This window comes from Leptidea sinapis, chromosome 6 (genome assembly GCF_905404315.1).
Source record: "Leptidea sinapis chromosome 6, ilLepSina1.1, whole genome shotgun sequence".
NCBI lineage: Eukaryota > Metazoa > Arthropoda > Insecta > Lepidoptera > Pieridae > Leptidea > Leptidea sinapis.
The window spans coordinates 9,679,430-9,702,365 of NC_066270.1; the positions used below are offsets into that span (position 1 = coordinate 9,679,430).

The window sequence follows — 22,936 nt, forward strand, 5'->3', positions numbered from 1 at the left end:
TAACTAATATTAAATAATAAGTCACGTTATTGTGAAAATAAATTAAGTCAAGTAAATTCGTCATTCGTCGAATATGTTTTATTCAAATTGAACAAATAGCTGGATACCATAATATAAAATGCGCAATAGAAAACAGTTAAATATAAAGGAATGAATTAGTGTCAAGTTTGAATTGAAATTGTATTGATTGAGTTCAAGCGCTTTTGTTGCTGATTGATTCAATACATATAAATTTTGATTGGCTAAAGGTTGGCTTACATATCACATAACAATTCACAATTCCACCGCGATCGTACTGTAGTGTACTATAGACTATAGTGTTTCGATGCCAATATAACCTCTCACGTCTGAAGTACCACTTTACTGACTGAAATAATAAGATATTATTAAAATACTTTGGCGATTACGACATACAAAGTTTATCAGATTAACGAGAAATATTTAGTAGACACCGTTCTACAAAAAGCGGCTAAAATATTAATTCAATATTATAAACAAAAAACGGCGAATTATGTAAAGTACGGTAATAATTAACACGGGCGCATTGGAAATATGAAAAGAAAATGAAAATAGTGCCATTGTAATCGTCGGGGAGACATAATTGCGTTACGAATTTCAAAGGATTTTATTGTTTGAAGAAAGAATTAAATACATTTAGGTAAGTTTTATTTAATTATACATATTATAACGTTACTTTTGTGAGGTCAAAGTTACAAAAGAGTTCGAATTTTTATTTTGTCATTTCTTCTAAGTTGGAATTTATATAAACAATTAATATATTATATATTTGTGTAGTTATTTATAATTGTATGCATATTCTATATATTATAAGTTATAACTACAAAATACTGTCTCTAAAGAGAGCTAACATAAGTGTAGCTATCAAGGATGAATTTTGAACTTTGAATTTCGTATTTAAATATATAACTATGTAAGTAGTGAATTTAATTCACCTGTTTATGCTATCTAGGTTCTTTTATCTTGTAACTAACTCAAAATTTTCATGCTGAAATATATATAATATTTTTAACCGACTTCAAAAAGGAGGAGGTTCTCAATTCGATTGGTATTTTTTTTATGTATGTGTTTGTACACGATTCTTATTTAGTTTGATGCGGAATGTTTGCCATTTGGTCTTATATATGTACATAGTTAAGCTCTGTACATTTCATTTTATGAATATTTTTCTTTACGTGGATGATTTAATTATAGTTTGTGTACGGCTTTTTAGGAGTTGTCAGTTAGGTTGATTATAATATATATATACATATATAGTAAGTGATCACCGCAAGCTAATAACACAGATTTGTAGTACGTGGACGAAAGCTCCTTGAAAACCGCACTGTGGATAGTGCGGATGATATCCTAACTTGTGGTGTGTCGTGCGAAGGTGGAATTCGGCGGCAGGAATCAGGTTAAACAGCTCTTCGGAACACTCCCCGTGATAAATGCGGTAGAAGACACACAATGAAGCGACGTCTATACGCAACGGCAACTGATCCAGCCGTTCACAGAGCACTGGGTCCCCGACAATTCAAGCTGCTCTGTGTTGCGGTCAAATGAAACGAGTTTACAAATTGTAATATAAAATAAATAAATAAATAGCTAACGAACGTTCTTCACGATATTACAGTGTCTCATAAGAACGTGAAATAGTTTCGAGCAGCATTTTTTCGGAGTGGATTCCTTTTTACCGTTCCCGTTTATTGGGATCTAGGTATATTGTTTATGGCGCGTGGCACCTTTCGTAGGCCTACCCATAGCTACTTAAAAAAATACTATTTAATATATTATGACAATAAAAAGCAACGGAATCTTATTACCTGATTATAGACACTAAAAAGTAATAAGAAACTACGAAACTAATTTTTTAAAAGTAGTTTTTTTTTCCGAAATAAAATACACCAACTGCCTAGCTTAAAAAAGGTAGTGCTTTTTGTGAAGACTTAAAACGTTGCATTATTTTGTTTTTTTTTTTGACTCAAGATTCTTGAAAAACTCCAAAAATTCTGAGCGGCACTACAATTGCGCTGGTTGTTGAGACATAAGATGTTAAGTCTCGTTTGCCCAGTACTTTCACTAGCTACGGCGCCCTTCAGACCGAAACACACTTCACGGCATATAGGCGCCGTTGTGGTTCCCATAATCTAGCCGGCATCCTGTGCAAAGGAGCCTCCCACTGCTAACAGGAGTGGTGCGCCCGCGCGTTGCGAACCAACGTGGGCTACGATATTTACATTGTTTTTACATCATAGTTTACTTAAGGCGACACTAAATGCCGGCGACCTTGAGCGATATGAGTTCACGGCTCCTATGTAACAAAGCCAATATTTTCAAAATTCTTGCGTCGAAAATTTAACATTTTAACATTTAAACAGTTTAATTGCTAATCCTCATTATTGATTACTAATCTTAATAAATGTACCAACACAAAAAAGTAAAAGCTATAAGAACAATTTTTATGAGAGAAGTATATTAAACAAATGCATCATGCCGAGAAAAAACTTGTTTAACTGCAAACAAAACTGGTAGTTCATAATAGCTCTGGAGTGTTAAGTTTAACTAACAGCAAACAGTAGCAACCTACAAGTAAGACTTAAGGTTATGTGTAACAGGATAAAGTAGTGTTTATAGCTCCAAATGCTATATTTTCACCACAAAACTTGTCTAACAACACCAACTTTGCGTGTTTTCTGCTTACTATTCGCCTTAAGGCATTACATTTTTTAAAATTAAATAGAATCAATATATCTCTGTGATAATACACCCTACGTCATTGAGTTTAGTCATTATAAAAAAAAAATATGTTTTTATACTACGAGCATAGACTAGCGGCCGCCTGTGACTTCATACGATCTGAAGCAATAGATACTAATACTGTACTGTACTTTACTGTAGCTGGTAAACAATTTTATTTTTATGGAATAGCATAACGAGCGTACGGGTCACCTGGTGTTAAGTGATCACCGCCGCCTACATTCTCTTGCAACACCAAAGGAATCACAAGAGCGTTGCCGGCCATTAAGGAAGGTGTACGCGCTTTTTTTGAAGGTAGTATCGTCCCGGAAACACCGCACAAGGAATTTCTGGCTCTTAAATTTTGTTAAAACATTTTTTTTAATTAATTAAAACATTTTAATTCAAATATTTTTTAAACAATCCCATTTTTTACAAAATCCCGTTAAAGTGGGACTAGCCTTCTTGGAACGAAATAGTTTTAAAGCGTTAATTGAATGTATTTAGTAAAAATCTGTTATTATGACATAACAAACAGACAATTCAATTTTAATGATATGTGTAGATTAAGTAAATTTTTCAATATATCACCGCGTTCAATCGATTCGTTTCCAATAAATATTATACACATCTCGCTACAGATATCAATTATCAAAAACCGAGATATTGTGATGAGAAAATGTGACATTCAGACATATATTCATCATATCGTATCATATGAGCTGTATAGTATTGGACATGGTCTCAGCCGCTAGAACAACATTGTATTGCATCGTTTGCACCTGTGCCGCGGCCGGCGACGTCACCGGGTCTTACTTCCTTACATTAGTTAATGATACAAAATGCAACCAAGTTAATAAGATTCTTATGCCCGCTCTACACTTGCGCGCAAACCTGCGACAGGGCGCGAATGGTAAATATGGAGCCGTTTCGAATATTCTTCGCGGATTCGCGGTTTGCTCCCCGATTTTTGTCGGTTTTTTGTCCCGCGTAAAAGGGACCGCGAAGCGTGAACGTGGCGCGAACTCGATTAGACTCCACACTCGTGCTCCGCTCAGTGTCGACTGAGCCGCTGTATTGGCTAATTATCGTGCATATAGAGCGATATATTTACAAAAACAATGAATGTCTGAACAAATGAGCTAGAAATGGTATTTTTAGAATATTACCAAACCGAGCTCATATTATGGGATCCAAATGATAAAAATCACAAGAATAAATTAAAAATTCACGACGCTTGGATGCGTATCAGCGTTATGATGGAAATATCAATATATTTAGTATTACATAGTTAAAGAACGCTAATGCGCACAGCGTGAGGGATGCAGCAGCAGCTACTTCGACGTCCATCTCATATGACGTTGCGAACTTTACTGTGAAACAAAGAGTATAATAATATATAGGGAAAAGAGAGCCCTCTCTACGCATTATGAGCTGTCTATTTAAAAACTAGCGCCATCTGGAGATTGGCCCCGAAAGTAACTATATATACGCTCGAAATTATAAAATTCATTTTTATTGTTGTTGTGATGCAATTAAATAACTAACTCTACTTTTTAATGTAGGTATTGCAATTTCTTACCATGTTGAAATTGCGCGTAGAGTTAGTTATTTAATTTTGTCACAACATAGAACATAAAGGATAGATTTAATAGTGTAAATATGCAAAATTGAACACTAGAGCTACATACACGCGCAAAGTAAACGCTAGAAGTAGCCGCCATTTTATGACCAGTGGGCAGTGACACAAAGAAAAGTTGAAAGGTTTCAAAGCGAATGACAGCTGACAAAGCTTTCATTTTCGGGCCAACTAACAGATGGCACTACAGTCTTCTGAAAACGTCACTGTAAGGCGTGTGTCCCACCCCTGCTGTGAAAGTACTGCGAACCATTGCGAGTGTGAAGTCTTGTTTACTTAACCCAAATAAGCGGCGTATTTGCGCTGCGAAATAGCGCTGTGATTCGCGGACTAAGTGTAGAGCGGGCATTAGCCTGGATTAAGTATTCGTCTCCGCTGCGCTCTAACTCAAACATTGCGTGACGTTGACGTGCCACATGTTCTGTTAAACTTTGCTAATAATTGAAACTAAAATGCCGGGATGCGTAGAAAAACTTTGCAAAAATAATCCTACAAGAAATAAGAAAGACACTGGGATCACGTCATATGACCAGTATTTTGTATTTTATTAATTTCAATGTAAAATAAGACGAAGCGTATGTTACAAAATTGGGAATGTGCCATCGCGTGTCAAAATGCCACGCACACAAGCATCTAATAATTGCCGTAATAAAAAAGCTACTGTTCGTAGGTAGTGCGGTATCTAGTTAGTGCGCAGCGGAGACCAATCCTTAATCTAAGATTCTTAGTTATAATTGTGCATCACATAAGTCACTCTGGTAATGTTGGTCTTGCAGCTAACTTATCCCGCTTCCTTATGGCTATATTATACGGGGACACCACGGTGGTACAACCAGTCGCCGCTACCAACAAAATGTAAACAACTCTATAGAGAGTAATCATCTGGCTGGTTTGATTGCGCATCCAATTTGGTGGCGCGACCAGCTCGGACGCGTCCTAACTCTGGTATCTCTATGGTGTCTAGGTTGGTAGCTTACGGACACCACGTTGGCGCGACCAGTCGCCGCTACCAACAAAATGTACACAGCTCTATAAGGAACTACTCACCCGGTGTCCGTTTGGTTGGTTCGTCAAGACTCTGGTGTCTGTATGGTGTCTAGTTTGGTAGCTTACGAACACCACGGTCACGCAACTGGTAGCCCCACGCGTCACGACACTGAAATATAGTCCTTAATCACCTCCTCCTTAAAACAAACGTTTGTTTGGGAAAGTCGGAAGGATTTGGTTTAATTAGAAATATCCATAATAAATATAATCTTTAATAGTCTATCAAACCAAACTCGCATTTATAACAGTCTACATAGTTGTTGCTTGTAGTACGTTCTAACGATTTATGACGCTTTAAAAAAAGTACTTACTAGATTTCGTTCAAATTTCGGCGGAAGTTTGCATAGTTATGTACATCATATATTTTTTTAGTTTTATCATTCTCTTATTTTAGAAGTTACAGGGGGGGTGGGGGGTTACATTTCACCACTTTGGAAGTGTCTCTCAGTCAAATCTTCTTCTCAGTCAATATCATTTTTGAAGACTTATCCACAGATGGGTACATACGTATGGGTTTGATGAAAAAAAACTTTTGACTTTCAGTTGTAAGTATGGGGGAACCCTCAAAATTTATTGTTTTTTTTTCTATTTTTGTGTGAAAATCTTAATGTGGCTTACGGAATACATCTACTTACCAAGTTTCAAATGTATAGTTCTTATAGTTTTGGAAAACAGTGGCTGTGCGATACAAAGAGTTATGGCGAATCTATAAGGGTTCTGTTTTTTGCCATTTGACTACGGAACCCTAAAACGACTTCTGCATTTATTTTGATATATGAATACAAAAATATTGACTTTTTACTAAGACACGAAGGTATCTTTTATAATACTGCAGTAACAACCAGCATTAACCTAAATAATATGTGATAACAGTTTATGAGCGTACAATATAATATGTAATGTCAGTGTGCGCTTGGATTGTGGCAATTAAACTGATTGAAGTATATGAGCGGCTGTTAATATCACAGATCAACAGAGAGCACGTCACTACAGTCAATTAGTTTGAACTATTACAAACTGTCTATGGACGACTGCTTTTTTTAAATAAAAATAAGGGACGAGACATGCAGGACGTTCAGCTGATGGTAATTGATACGCCATGCCTGTTACAATGCAATGCCGCTCAGGGTTCTTGAAAAACCCAAAAAATGATGAGCGGCACTGCAATTGCGCTCGTAACCTCAACATTAGATTTTAGTATCATTTGCCCTATAATTTCACTAGCTACGGCGCCCTTTAGACCGAAATACAGTAATGTTTACACATTACTGCTTCACGACAGAAATAGGCGCCGTTGTGGTACCCATAATCTAGCAGGCATACTGTCCAAAGGAGCCTCCCACTGGTAAAACTCCGATCGCTCGGAAGTTTATACAATTATCATTGTAATCTCAGAATATAATAATATGCTGTAAACTGTTCATTTTTATCTGTCAACATCATTACAACATTACATATATACAACAAAGTCCTGCGCCGCGTCTGTCTGTTTGGCGATAAACTGAAAAACTACTTCATCGATTTTAATGTTATTTTCACCAATGGATAGCGCGGTTCTCGGCGAAGGTTTTAGTATATAATTTAGTAAGTTTTCGAATACATTTTTGTATACATTTATGATTTTTGTTGGAGGTGTTGGAAAAAATAATTCGTGATCTTTCAACAGAAACTCTGTCTTAACCCTTAGAGATATAACAAATATAATGTATTGGGGAATTGTGTATCTTATACTGGTCTACAGAAAAGTCCGCGATGGCATATGTCTATCTCTTAAGGATCACAAACTATATCTATTTTAATATTTTAAAAATTGGCAGTTATAAAGCGGTAATGTAAAAGTTGTTTACACAAATACGATAACACATTTTTGTTTCATTTTTAACTCATTAACCTTGATTACACATTTCCGATGCCTTTTGACTACTGCATTATTCCCGATTATTTACATCATTAATATTCCATCGACAGAACAGCGACTTTCGGGTCAGCTAATCTATACTAGTCAAAACAAAATAAGGGCCACTTGATTTTTTTGGCCTCGCTAGCGATAATTTATTTTTTATGCATTCTCAAGTAGCTGATAATTTATTGTGGTGTTACCATATTTGTTTATATACATTTTTTGAGCATACCACCCTCATAATTGTTTAAAGTGGGTAGTTTTAGATAATTTATTGTAACCACTTGATTCTACCCGATTTTAAGACGGATTTCAAGTCAGTCAAATTGACGATTCTCTCAGGAACACTGTTAGTTTTGTTTGACTAGTGGCTGAATTAACATTTAAAAAAAAGTTATGCCGAGAATTCGAAGTCATATGGACTTGCCAACCGTAACTAGGGCCGTAACATTGCTTCAAGAAGGCTATACGGAGCGTTCTGTGGCGTTGCAGCTGGGTTTTTCCCGGCGAGCGATCCAGAATGCTTGGAATCGTTTTCAAGAGACTGGGAGACTAACCAGGAGACGAGGATCTGGCAGAGTTCGAGCAACTACAGCACATGAGGACCGCTACGTGCGCTTGACTGCCTGTAGAGATCGCTGTATAACAGCCCGTTCCTTACAAAACTGTTTGCGGCAGGCGACTGGTACACGTATTAGTAATCAAACTATTAGAAATCGTTTACACGAGGATCAGCAATTCTCCAGGAGACGCGTAGTGTGGATACCATTAACAAGTGCTCATCGTGCAAACCGATTATCAATCGCAAGGCAGCTTCTGGCATGGGATATGAATGATTGAGGACAGTATTGTTTACGGATGAGTGCAAAGTTAAGTTAAATTTTTTCGGATGACCGTCGCATTAGGGTCTGGAGGCGTGAAGGTTTTCGGATGCTTGCATCCATGAAAGTGACAGATTTGGGGTCCCCAATGTTATGGTATGGGGAGGAATCTCTATGTCAGGCAGAACCGAGCTGGTAATGGTAACGAAGGCACAATAACAGCTCAACGTTACATCGAGGAGGTCATAAGACCTCATGTGGTCTCATATGCACAGAGAATTGGCGCAAGATTCCATCTGATACACGATAATGCTCGTGCTCATACAGCTAGGGCCACCAGAGAAGCCCTAGAGGAGGCTGGTATACCGGTGTTGGCCTGGCCTGCAAACAGTCCGGATCTAAATCCCATTGAACACATGTGGGATTTACTGAAATGCAGTGTTCGAAGCACAAACCAACCCGTGCACAATGAAAAACAGCTAAACGTTCTGAAATCAAGCTGGGAACAAATTCCTCAAGCTGGAAACAGTGGTACCCCTGGTGGAGAGTGTACCTTCTAAGCTTCAAGAGTGCATTAGAAAACGAGGACGGCATACTACCTAGATATTGAGGAAAGTTATTAATCAACCAACATTTTTTTTTTCAGAATTTTTTCCTGACTAATTATTTTTGCAAAATTGTTAATTTTTAGAAACAGTGGAGAAACTTTCTTTATTTAATGGAATGCATCATGCCATTTTATTTTATGCTGTCTACGATAAATATCAATCAATTTATCATCATAACCTTTAAACCTCAAAAATTCATGAGAATACTGTAAAAACGTGGTGGCCCTTATTCTGTTTTGACTAGTATATATATAATGAAAATAGTCATTGTTTGAGGCTCTTTCACGCCTAAACCACTGATCGTATCGACATGAAACTACCACCATTCCATGCGAAATTTATCCTAGATGGTTTATGGCTACTTCTTTTTCAAATTCCAACGTTCCTTCCTTTTAAAATTCGCACAGTGAAGCGGGCGGGAAGGGCTAGTAAGTTACAACTCCAAGAATTCCAGACAATGGAAAGTTTTAAATATTAATCTTACACGTATTTTATGCATACGTACATTAAAATGAAATCGTATTTTGTGACATTCGCGGTAACGAGTGACGGATATCTCTACATCATGACTAGGTCAATGACAATCGCTTTGTTAAATATATAAGTTAATCTGTATAAGTTCGTCTGACCCGTCAGACGTTGTTCTGTATACATATAAAATTAAGTTTATTTTTTACCTCCTGAGAAAGTTAGGAAGATATAAATTCTAGTAAGTTATTCATTATAAACTATTCTTTCAATTTGATTTCTGAACGACGGGGGCGAACACATCAAAGGAAAAACAAAATTGTTGTTTTTATTTAATTCCGAGCATTTTCATATTTATTTACCTTTTAAACCTTCTCTGGACTTCCACGAATAATTCAAGACCAAAATTAGCCAAATCGGTCCAGCCGTTCACGAGAATTAGCGAGACTAACGAACAGCAATTCATTTTTATATATTTAGATAAGTAGTGTTGTGTCGTGGAGACAGTACGTGTCGAGTAGGGATGCCAACCGTACTCTAAAATTGTGTATTGTACTCTATATCATGTAGGCTTACTCTATAATCTATAACACTTATACGAGTATACGAGTATTATAGTATATAGGCTCCTTTGCACAGGATGCCGGCTAGATTATGGGTACCACAACGGCACCTATTTCTGCCGCGAAGCAGTAATGTGTAAACATTATTGTGTTTCGGTTTATAGAGCGCCGTAACTAATGAAATTACTGGGCAAACGAGACTTATCATCATATGTCTCAGGGTGCCGAGCTCAATTGTAGTGCCGCTCAGAGTTTTTGGATTTTTCAAGAGTCCTGAGCAGCACTACATTGTAATGAGTAGGGTGTACCAATTACCATCAGTTGAACGTCCTGCTCGTCTCGCAATGGCATAAAAAAAATAGAGTATACTAAAATAGTCATTTTTTCATAATGTTTACTATTCTAGTGCTAGTCGTCTTATATTACGCAAACCCATTATCGTAACCAAAAAACTCAACTATTTACTGTTAATAATATGTTAACAAAAAGTACGAAAAAAATATCTTTTTAAAACTAACCCTTCGTTACCTCAGTTGGAAGAGGACTCGCACGGAACGCGTGGGTTCGAGTCCTGCATCGTTCATAAAATTATGTTTTCAAATTTTATTTGTGTATTAATCCTATAAGTGATGGTTATCACTATTAAAACTTAACAAATTGTTTAGATTTGCAAGAGCGACATCTCAAGTCAATTTACTAATAAGCAAATACTGGGATTGAGCAGATTATCAACTGTAGAGTAGATCCTGTAGATGAAGCCACAACCTGAGGGTTGAACAAAGCATACAAGATTTTATGATGATACGTTGGAAGAGCACTCGCACGGAACGCGAGAGCTTGTGGGTTCGAGTCCCGCACCGTTCATAAAATTTTGTTTTCAAATTTTATTTGTGTAATATAAAATAAATGATACATACTCTTTGTTGGTAGTCCGTACTGTTTATTAACCTCATTTCAAATCAGATGTACTCTATGTCTCGTAATAAAATTTGGCAACCCTAGTGTCGAGTCAATGTTGCGATAACATGGAGTACTTCTGCCTTAAATTATCAAACATCTGATACGAGAGATGTGCTTATTATGTTACGGTTTGATAACAATAATCCTTCTGTAACATTAATATGATGACACGTATTGAGTTATAGTATTTTTGAAGACATGAGAATGAAATAGGTTTTAAATTAAAATGTATCGGATATATGATTATTTTTCATTCAACACGATATAGCATCAAGTTTATATACGTTATTGAAATTTACTGTAATTACAATGAAATAATTGTGTTTAAGACACACACACTCACGCCTTGTTCCCGTTGGGGTAGGCAGAGACAACAAACTCCCACTTGCTTCTATCCTTACAAACCTCACGCGCTTCATCTACATTCATTACTCTTCACATGCCCGTCGGTTCCGGATGCTTCGGACCTTTCATTTTGTCAAAACGTCCTCAATTGATCCAGTGCTCTGTGAACGGCTGAATATGTATTAGGTATGACGTCACAGAGTCGTCAAACCATCGATGGCTGACGTAACTCGTAAGTATGTAATGGTGAATTCGGTCGTCATGCCGAGAGATAAAGTTAAATAGACAACTGATAGTTAAATGTTATAGTCATTATTATTACAATATATTATTACTAGCTGATGCCCGCGACTTCGTCCGCGTAGATAGTGGGTTATAAAGTGAAACTTTTATTACATCGTCTCAAACTTTTTCGTCTGTGTGTTGCATGTCGCGTGACGGTCGGGCGGCGCCTATAGTTCTCACTTCTCATATTCGATGCAATTGCGTTCGGGTGGAAGAGTAGGTTCGAATCCCACACACTTGATAAGGTTTTTTATTTTATGAAAACGTAAAGCACAATATATAAATTTGTTTCTTTTTTCTATGCTGATATTAATACCTATGTTATTTTGTGAAGAAAAGTTTCACTTGCATCGTGGTTTCGTAAAACCACACAGTTGCTTTCTTAAAAATTATAAGCAAGTTTGGAATTGAAGATTATCTCATGTCCTATTCCAGTTCCGGTTCCCGTTTTCGCTCCCGTTCCCAAGATATTATATTATGAATTTTATTTCGAGGAAGATTGCTATGACAAACTAAACTTACTATAGGTATAGTTATATATATATATATATCTTATCTTCTATTATATAAAATTCTCGTGTCATGGTGTTAAACTTTGAAGTCCTCCGAAACGGCTTTGACCGATTCTCATGAAATTTTGAGTGCATATTGGGTAGCTCTGAGAATCGGACAACATCTAGTTTTCAACCCCCTAAATGTTAAGGATGGTCCACACGAATTTTTTTAAATTTGTTTGATTATGAGTCAGCATTAAAAAATACATACAACTTCAAATTTTCACCCATCTACGATCAATAGTTACTTTTGTATCGCGATTTTAGTATCGGCAATACAACATTTGCTGGGTCAGCTAGTATATAATAATATATATAGGTATATATACCAATATAAGGTGACTCATCGACGTGAATTTCAGTTTTTCCCAAATTCCGCGGGAACCATGCATTTTTCCGCGATAAAATGAAGCCTATCCTTTCCCAAGCTAGCTCCAGTCTATCGCTGTACCAAATTTCATCAAAATCGGTTCAGTAGCTCCGGCGTAAAAGCGTAACAAACAAACTTACATTCACATTTATAATATGTTGAATCATGTAATCTAGACTTAGATTTTTACATATTATTATGTGAACGATGACTCGTTGCCGGTCGGAATTTATTATTATTTTAGATCACAATAGGTACTGTAAATGCAAAAACTTGAAAAAAAAAGTAACTTGTGGTGGAGTTGTGAGGCGGGTCGTTCTTCTTCAAAATGTGATGAGAGCAGCGATAGCTGGTTAATGTGTGAGGCACGTGAACACCACCCGTTCACTTGGAGACAATCTAACGTTTAATAATAATATCATTAGTGAAATTGTAATATCACGGTTTTGACAATATACCTGCGATATATATTACCTAAACTGTTTCATAAGTTGACACAATGTTTACGTCATACATTTATTTATTTGCAGTTACTGTAACTCATAGGTTTTGAGTTTTTTTTAATGATATGTTTTTTTTTAAGTTAGTCATGTAATTCGAAACGTTCCAGTACTTTTGTTGCTTCTTTGTAAAGACATGTATTAATAATTTCTGAAGATGGCGGTGAGTTTCATAGTGATAAATGAGTAAATCATTTTTGAGTTCATTTGCTTTTAAGCTTTTTTAACTACAGCATCAGGGTGTTCCACATGCTAAATTATTCCATCCGCAATAACAGGTACAATGTTAAAAGAAAACTTTTTCAATACTAAATACTGGGATAAAGTGCAACATCTTGTATGCCGCGGGCCGTCACTCGGGGCCATTTATGCGCTCCGAGCGCGCTCAATAGATATGGCGAACGAACGAATGCTTACCTAGTTCCTCGCCTAATTAATGAATTACCCACTGATGTACGGAACTGTATAAATCCTCGTAATATTAAGAAAAAACTGAAATCATACTTTTTAAGTCACTTAAAATAAATATATTTACACAATTTATCTAACTGGCACTAATGTTCTGTAATTAATGTACCTAGATTTAACTCTTTGTTAGCATAATATATTATAAACCCGTATGGTTTTCTGATGCTAGCTTTAAGTATTTTCTTTTGTAAACCTTAATGTAAATAAATAAATTAATAACTTATGTCATTGAAGGTCCGCTGACTCGTCCAAACTCAAATGTAAAAAACCGCGACTTAATATTAAACAAATTCATAGCACTTGTCCACATGCAAAGAAAATTGTAAACGAAAGTTAGGCCTCCTGTTTTATGCCGGTATCAGATGCCGTACGCCGGACTCCTCACTAAACACACGTGTTTTTCGTTCATTAGCGTTCTGCGCGTGGAGCCGGTTTTAGACAGCGGAAAGCAAATCCTTGTCTGTTGTTGGCAGAACAAATTGGCATAAGAGTAATTTATTTTATTTTTATTTAGAGCTTTAAGTCAAAGTCAAAAATATAATATTGCTCGTCAGCGTCAAACACCAAAAATACATTTCAAATATGTGTTAATTACACAAAACCAGCCTTACAAATAAAATTGGCATAAACTTATAACTTAAACCAAGAAAATGCAAAATGTTTCAAATAGACATTTTGATTATGATTGGTTTATTAGGACGTATAACGTTTCCCGCGTTCATTTGCAAGGCTGCCTGACATTCGGAAAATTTCAGAATTATCATTGTATTGCAGTGTTCTTAAAGATATTGTAAACATTTTGCATATTCTTTGTTTATGCTTAGTTATAACTTTATACCAAGTTTATTTGTAAGGCTGATATATTTTAAAAATAATGAAATCCAGTAAAACAATACAAAGCTGAACCATAAAATCCATAAAACATAACAACTATAATACTATTCAATTCCACATTGTAATATCGTTAACGTTATTTTCAATACTGTAATAAGCCTTCGACATAATTCTGCGTTTAATAAAAGATTAAAATTTATTTATTGATAATTCAGATACACTTTTTCGTAATTTATTGTAAAATTTAATACCTAATAATTAATAATTTTGCATGCAAAAGAATTGTTTATTTTACAGAGCCTAGTAGCGGGTACAAGTTTGTAGTTATTTCTAGTGTTTAAATTATGGTTGTCGCTTATTTAACTGTATAAATTATAATGTTTTTATGTACGTGCAGGAGATTGCTATAAATATATTGGCCGTACATGGTCATAATATGGAATTTCTTTGAATTTTTCCCTTAGAGATTCTCGTAGGCTTGTTTGGTATATGGCACGTACAGCTCTTTTTTGAAGTATGAAGATATTATTTACTTCCGCTGCACTACCCCATAGTATAATTCCATACGACATAACGCTATGAAAATAGCTAAAATAGACAATTCTTCCTATATATTATTTTTTACATCTTTTTTTTCTTTCTTTATTTCCTTACATCCATATATTTAGGTATTTACTTATAAATTATTGTCTTGGCACCATCAATTAAAAGAAGTTAGTAGGAAGCTCTATGCTGCCTCTCACTCATTAAAAAAACTCAAAAATTTTCTTCCTATTCCCACGAAAACTTTACTCGCTCAATCCCTTCTCCTGTCCATTCTCGACTACGCTGACATTTCATATGTCGATTTAACCGAACTCCAGTTGGATAAGCTTGAACTATATCTTCGGTCTGTCCATAATCTCTTGCTTTGTACACCTGTTCATAAAACTTCCTTTTTCAACAATTCATTTGCTGTGCAAGCTGTTAACCTATGGAATTCTCTTCCCTCTGAAATCAGAAAGGCTCAAACTCTCCAATCTTTCAAAACAATGCTCCATAACTATTATTTATTACTGTGACAATTTCAATACTAGTTCTTTTCTTGGAATTATTTACTGTATGTTTAAATTATATGCATATCGATAACACCACCTTCTGTTATCTTTTCAACTATAACTGATTCAATACAGGTTGCCTGGTAGAAATCGCTCTTAAGCGATTGCTATTGCGACCGCCTATTGCTTTTTGTAGTCTCGATTTTTGTTATGTTTCATTATTTTGTGGTGTGCAATAAAGATATATTTCATTTCATTTAATTATATTTATTAGTATGTGTTAATATTTCACTATTTTAAATAAAAGTAATTTGTTAGTATTGTTATTTATTATATTCGATAAAAGGACCGCCCTTAGCGGTAAAATCCTCTATTAATTTTCACTCGATAGTTCCTTTCTCTTGCAATTCTTGTACACATATTTCCTGCTGTTTCTATTATGTCGTCGGTCCATCTCTTTTTAGGCCCGCCTCGATTTCGTTTCCCATTCATTGGGTACCAGATAATTACTACTTTCGACCATCTTTCGTCTTTTGTTCTTTGCATATGTCAAGCCCATTTCCATTTAAACATAGAACAGATAAGGCTAGATCTTTTGCTTTGTTTTTCTCACTTATTTATTTATTGGTCTACCAGCGATTTTACATAAAAATATCTCTTAAACTATTAACAATTTAAATTACATGCCTAGGGTATGCAAAATCATTTAAAGGTAAACACTAAATGCTAATTTCGCTTATCATTTCTTTATAAATCTAAAAGTGAGTTAAAAACTAATAGTAGAGAAAAAAAAAATATATAAAAATAATTTAAAAGTCTGCAATAACCAATTGAGAATTGTTTTAAGGATAGTTAGTGAAACAAATAATAAGTGTTTTAGTTACAACTAAATATAACAAAAGTCTAAGCTAAGTAAATATATAATAAAATAAAATAAACTTATCTAAAATTAAAATATATTACCTATGTTATAACAAACAGAGCAAAGTAATCTATCACACTCATGACTGGCTGACTAGATTGTTGGTAACCAATTTACGAATACTGTTAGGGGAATAAATATTTAATATAAAATTATCGAACTGAATTTATTATATACTTTATCCAAGCAAGGGATAGTGCAGTGGGCGCCAAAGACTGTTCTAGTTCGTGGAGGCACGACCGAAGTAATTGCAGTATGGGGATATCTGCGTGGTATTCTTATTGTGATATTACTAATTTTGTCTCTTATTCTTAGCCCCATATAACTTCTCTCAAGTCCTCTCTGATAAACTTTAAGTTTCTGCCGGTCAGAGGCCATGTCTGGCAGGCGTTAGTGAGGCATGGCATTAAACAGGTCTCCATATCTTTTGTTTTAAGCTTCGTTGGCAAATTTGATTTCAATATTTCCTTCATCGACCAGTATTTATTCCAAGTGCTTTTAGTTCTACGTTCTATTTCTCATGGCAAGATTTGAATGATATTAAATGCTATGATATTACTCTTGCACAAATTATCGTGCCCCATACTAGGCATAGCCTGTACTATGGGTACAAGACAATGATATATTTAAAACAATATACTTACATAAACATACATAAATACATATAAATATCCATGACTCGGAAACAAATATATTCATGATATAAATGATTGCAGCTACCGGGATTTGAACCCGGGACATCTAGCTTAGTAGTCAGGATCACTAACCATTCGGCTATATAGTTCGACATCTAATGTAATGACTAGAGTCGAGGAAGATATTATTTATTTTTATTTTTATTTAAACATAGCATTCCTCATGTCTGTGACAAGTTCAATACTTCTTCAAGTGTAAAACATATTTCCCTGAGGAAAATTAAACAATAAACTCTGTAATGTTGGCGTTAACTGTGAAGTAAACGTAACATTTGAATTGTTGTTTTAGTACAATGGTGCAACCAGTGTTTGGGGCATGGGATTATACCATCATGGCTGCCACAATGGTTCTCTCTGTAGCCATTGGGGTGTACTTCCGATTCAGTGGCGGGAAACAGAAAACAAATGAGGTAATATTTACAATTATTTTTTCAATATTAAACAATAATTTAATGAGACATTATTATTTTACATGTCACGCACACTAAACTAATATTCCTGGCCTGTTTTTATCGGTTGTCTAACAGCAAGTGACTATCTAGACGCATAAATTATCTAAGCAATCGAACAAACGAAAGAGAAAGCACAAAATTAGCAAATTATGTAAACATGTCATAATATTGAGCAATGTACAATAATTACGAACACAGATAACAAAATGCGAACGCAATGCAAACGTGGTTTGACCTGCTACTGACGGTACTGTTCTTTGTATTTTGTTACAATACTAGCTGACCCAGCAAATGTTGTATTGCCATATTATAATGTAATAAAAAAATTTTTAGGTTGTAAAAAGTAGATGCAACCGATTCTCAGACCTACAAAATTTATCGTACTACAATTATTGTAAGTATTGATCAATTGCCATCTTGCCAACCCTATAGCGGATTTGTGGATGGAACAGAATAATATAAAAATCGCGATACAAAAATAGGGGTTGATCGTAGAGGGTTCAAAATTTAGGGTTGTATGTATTTTATAATGCTGTATCATTAAAAAATAAAAACAAAGAATTTCGTCCAAAAAAATAAATTAGGGGTGGACCCTTAACATTTAGGGGGATAAAAAATAGATGGTAGCCGATTCTCAGACCTACTGAAAATGCATATAAAATTTGGTAAAATTCAGTAAAGCCGTTTCGGAGGAGTAATGCAACTAACATTGTGACACGAGAATTTTATATATATATAAGATTTATATCAATTTCGGCGGCTCTTCAAACTTAGCCCCCCAAAAAAAAATTTTTTTCTATTTTTGAATTTTCAATATCGCATATCGTTAGTTCGTAGTTTGTTCTTAATTGTTCGCTATAAATAATTGTTTGTTCTTTTGTTGTTTATTTAAAAACAATTAATTAAAAACATACCCTTTAGTTAGCCCCCGTCCCTGTTAATGGGGGGAAACGCCTACTATTTGGTTCTGGCACTCGCCGGCCGCTGCCGCGGCACGCTAAGCTCGGCTCGTGCGTTGTTTTAACTGTTCTAACATAACCTAACCTAACCAATTTTAATGAATTGCATTTTTTTTTAATAAATAAATCGAGAACAAACAAATGTTTATAGAGAACAATCAAGAACAAATGGCGAACTAACGATGTAATAAAAAAAATTAAAGAATAAAAAATAATAAAAAGTCTGGGGGTCTAACTTTCTTGAGCTAATTTCGGCTAGGTATAAAACTGAATGAACCACATCAATGTAGATGTGGGGTTCAGGTAGATGCTCTTGGGCGTCACGGGTTATCCTGCCTAAAATCGGCAGGCTGTTTCAGTCGTCACGCCAGCATTAATGAAGTCATCCGCAGGGCATTTGCCGCTCTAAATATACCAGCTGTTTTAGAGCCAAATGGTATTACCCACCGCGATGGCAAGCGTCCCGATGGAATGACGCTGGTGGCTTGGGCACGGGGAAGGGCGCTGGTGTGGGACGTGACTAGCGTCGACACTCTGGCTCCTTCTCATGTCCAACTTCCGTCAGTTGGTGTTGGGCCTGCTGCTTCAACTGTCAAAGACAGCAAGCGTCGCAAATATGTTGGTCTCAGTGAGTCATACATCTTTGTGCCGTTTGGTGTCGAGACACTTGGCCCGTGGGGCCCAGAGGCGCGGATAATGTTCAAAATTCTATCTTCGCGCCTCATTAAGGCTACTGGAAACCCAAGCGCTGGCAGCTATTTTGGTCAACGGATCAGCCTAGCTATCCAACGCGGTAATGCTGCCAGTATTCTTATTACGCTTCCATGTAATGATTTTTTTTAATTTTTTGTACTCATAGTATTGTATAGTTCTAAGATTTTTTTGTTTACAACTATATTATATTATTTCAGGAATATCTTTTAGCTGACAGAAACATGTCAATATTGCCGGTCGCCGTGTCATTGATGGCGTCATTCATGTCAGCAATAAGTTTACTCGGAGTGTCGGCAGAGAACTACTACTACGGGATGATATTCATCGTAATTAATTTCTCATATGGAATCGCAACTCCGATCTGTTCCCACCTGTACTTGCCCGTGTTCTTCGGGCTTCAGAAGACCAGTACCTACGAGTACTTGGAGCTGCGGTTTGGACCTCGAATACGAATGCTAGCGTCGCTGACGTACACCTTGCAGATGATACTGTACAATGGGATTGTGCTGTACGCTCCAGCGATTGTTCTGGAAGCAGTAACTGGGCTGGATCGCGTGGTGTCCATCCTAGTGGTCGGCCTGGCCTGCACGTTCTACTCGACACTGGGCGGCATGAAGGCTGTACTCTTCACAGATTTATTGCAGTCACTCTTAATGTTTGCAGCTGTATTCAGTATTGTGATATTCGCTTCAATACAACTGGGTGGGCTAGGGAATATATTTGCAATCGCTAAGGAGCGCGCTCGATTAGATTTCTCCAAGTAAGTTGAATTCTTTCGGTGTAACATGTAATTCAAATTCAAATATATTTATTCAAAATAAGATGTGACATCACTTATTGAAAGTCAAATACTACCACCCATTCCAAAACGAATGCCTCAGACCTGAGAAGAATGGGCGCAACAAACTCAGCGGGCTTTTTTTATTTTTCATCAAAAAAATATGTTAAAAAACTAATTAAACTTATTATTTGATAGCCTGAGGGCGGTCGCTCCATTCCCAATCTCTTGTATCATTAAGAAAGTCATTCATGTTATAGTAGTATTTGTGGAGTATTGTTTGTAATGTTCTGGAACATCTTTCAGTACCAGCGTCAACCCAACAGAGCGTCACACCTGGTGGTCTCTCATAGTCGGAGGGCTGTTCACGTATTTGTCGTTGTATGCCGTGAATCATACACAAGTAAGATATTAATTATCTGTTCTGAATATTTATTTTACTATATTGTTTTCCTCATATTGGGTTGGGTTACCAAATTAACGGAAAATTAGGAAAAACTCAAAAGGACCACCTAAAAAGCTGCTAAACTATGTGCCTTACAAAAAATTCGTGAAGACATAATTTTTAGGAAATTGTTTTGCCTACGATGAAATATGTTTACATAACTTTTTGCCCTTAATTAAAAATTATAAAAATTATAAGCAAAAAAGTGAGAATTTTTTTATAAAAAGTTTCTTTTTTGCTCTATATCTTTTTATACGTTTTATAAAAAAAAAATCTCAGACCAATCTTGTAGATTATATGAGGAAAATTTTTCCTTGAATTTTTTTTTAATTTCATTCATTAAAAACGCTGTTACAGCGCTCCTAAGTTGACCGGGTTCGTCAATGCTCATGAGAATCCGGTCAAAACGGAATGTTTAACTTATTTTTGATTATTTTTACTGTAAATATATTATTAATAATTTTTGTTAAATTCGTACAACTTTACTTATTTATTAAGAAGGTCAACAAGCCCCACTATCGATGCTTTTTCTAAAACCAAAGGAATTCCAGGAGCTCGTGTTTTGTTATTGGCTTTAATATTAATAATAATATATTTTAATTTGTTTTTATTTTTATGTTGTGTGAACAGGGAACCGACATTTTGACAGAGTGTGTAATTAGCATTACCGATGTAACACAAAATAAATAAAATGCAATTTAGCGAATAACAAAAGTAGCTGCCATGCGAATTCAAAAAATATTTATAAAACTCGAAGGATATAATAATAGACAAATAAAATTTGCAAAACAAAATTTTATGAACGATGCGGGATTCGAACCCACGACCTCCGGCGTTCCGTGCAGGTGCTCTAACCAACTGAGCCAACCGTTCGAGTACCGCATCGTTCATAAAATTTTGTTTTGAAAATTTTATTTGTGTATTAATCCTAGAAGTGAGGGTTATCACCTTAAAAACATAACATATTGTTTGGATATAATAATATTAGTTCAAGTACCAAAATACAAAGTCCCTGCACGATGATTTATAGATTATTGTTAATAATATTTTTCTCAATAAGCGGCATTTTATATGTTTTTAATGAGGATAAATGATCTTTAAATCTAAATACAACAGCTTTGCTCACCAAGTCAACCTTACCTGAATAGACATAACCGAGCGTGACGGCTGAATCTCGTTCAGTATCTACTAAATAAGTGTCAACTCAAAATGATCACTTTAAAATTAAAAACCAAGCGACAGTCGAATAGAAGTTCAGCTTTGGTTTTCAGATCCAACGGCTGCTGACAGTAAGCACGCTGTCTCGCTCTCAACAGTGTCTGTGGTGGAGCTGGCCAGTGCTGTCAGTCCTGAGTGTGGTGACCAGTACCAGTGGCCTGGCGATCTACGCCGCGTATAAGGACTGCGATCCGGTTGCAAGTGGAAAGATAACTGCAGTAAGATTCATCACAACGAAATAGATGTGGACTTTTAAATACGCCAGTACATGGCATTAAGAAACTTTTAAATGATACATTTTTTTAAATGTGCGTGAATTACCAAGCTTATAAGCAATACCTTTTTTTCATTATCATAAATTATTTGATAAAACACGTGTGATAAAATCACAATTTAATACTATCTTAATATATATAAATTACGTGACACGTTGTTTGTCCGCGATAGACTCCTAAACTAATGAACGGATTTTAATGGGGATTACTTCATGGAGTGCAGTTTGGTCCAACTTGAGAGATAGGATACCTACTTAGATAGTTTTTATTTCGATTTGGAACCCATAATTATTTTTATTTGTTTTGTATGGACATATTTTCTATGAGAGAATTTTGTGACGCACGGTTTGACAGTTGCGCTGTGAAACAATTTCATTATAACAAGAGGGAGCATTTTTTACGAAAGAATTTTTGATGTCTTGAAATTGGCAAATTCCTATACAACAGTATTTTTTTTATTATCTACAGAACAACGTCTGTCGAGTCAGCTAGTCATAATATATAATCAACTAATTAATTTTAGGTGTCACTTCCCTGAACCCTGGCAACTTTAATTTAATTCTTTTGTTTTAATTCTTAAGCTTATTAGCATAAGTATTAGTGAAAATTTGTAATTGGACTTCAGTACCTACCTACTTGTTAATTACATAGCTGTAAGTTTTCGGAATAGAATAAAAAATAAAATAAACACATGTAAACACAACACAGCCGTCAACAGAGGCGGTCAGTAGATTGCTGATGATCCCGACCTGTCTGGCTGGCTCCTTTAACGCTCAGCTGGTACTCTTTACCTGATCTGGTACCCGCAGCTTGACACCACCACGTTCCTTTACATTTGCTCTAAATAAAATTAATGCCAATACTAGTAGGAGGCTCCTTTGTACAGGATGTCGGATAGATTATGGGTACCACAACAGCGCCTATATCTGCTGTGAAGCAGTAATGTTTTAGCATTACTGTGTTTTGGTCTGAAGCGCGTCGTAGCTAATTGAAATGAAATTACAGGGCGAATGAGAGTCATTCAGAATGTTAGGGTTTTTCAAGAATCCTGAGTGGCACTGCATTGTAATAGGCAGGGCGTATTAATTACTATCAGTTGAACGTCCTGCTCGTCTCGTCCCTTACTGTCATAAACATCTACAAACTGTTAATAATCCATTTCTTCTTCCTTCCATGTATAAAAATTATAAATGTATGTTTGTTTTTTGTTACGCTTTTACGCCGGAGCTACTGAACCGATTTCAAAGAAATTTGGTACAGCGATAGGCTAGAGTTTGGGAAAGGACATAGGATATTTTACGCTAGGCCGCGGGATTATTGAAAAACTGTAATTTACCTCGATA

General features: G+C 35.7%; 2 protein-coding genes across 6 annotated transcripts in view; both read left to right on the plus strand.

The window, feature by feature from the left end:
* Positions 1–22,936, plus strand: part of LOC126965103 (uncharacterized) — a 518,938-nt gene that overhangs the window by 63,202 nt on the left and 432,800 nt on the right. The gene's annotated exons all lie outside the window — the stretch shown is intronic.
* Positions 294–22,936, plus strand: part of LOC126965009 (putative sodium-dependent multivitamin transporter) — a 42,968-nt gene continuing 20,325 nt past the window's right edge. For both annotated transcript variants that reach the window (XR_007729450.1, XM_050808414.1), the window contains exons 1-5: positions 294–658; positions 17,042–17,162; positions 19,075–19,637; positions 19,962–20,058; positions 21,372–21,536. Coding sequence is in view for 1 of the 2 variants with exons in the window: in XM_050808414.1 (XP_050664371.1) it covers positions 17,046–17,162; positions 19,075–19,637; positions 19,962–20,058; positions 21,372–21,536 (942 nt within the window). In the remaining variant the exon portion in view is untranslated. The remainder of the gene's footprint in view (positions 659–17,041; positions 17,163–19,074; positions 19,638–19,961; positions 20,059–21,371; positions 21,537–22,936) is intronic.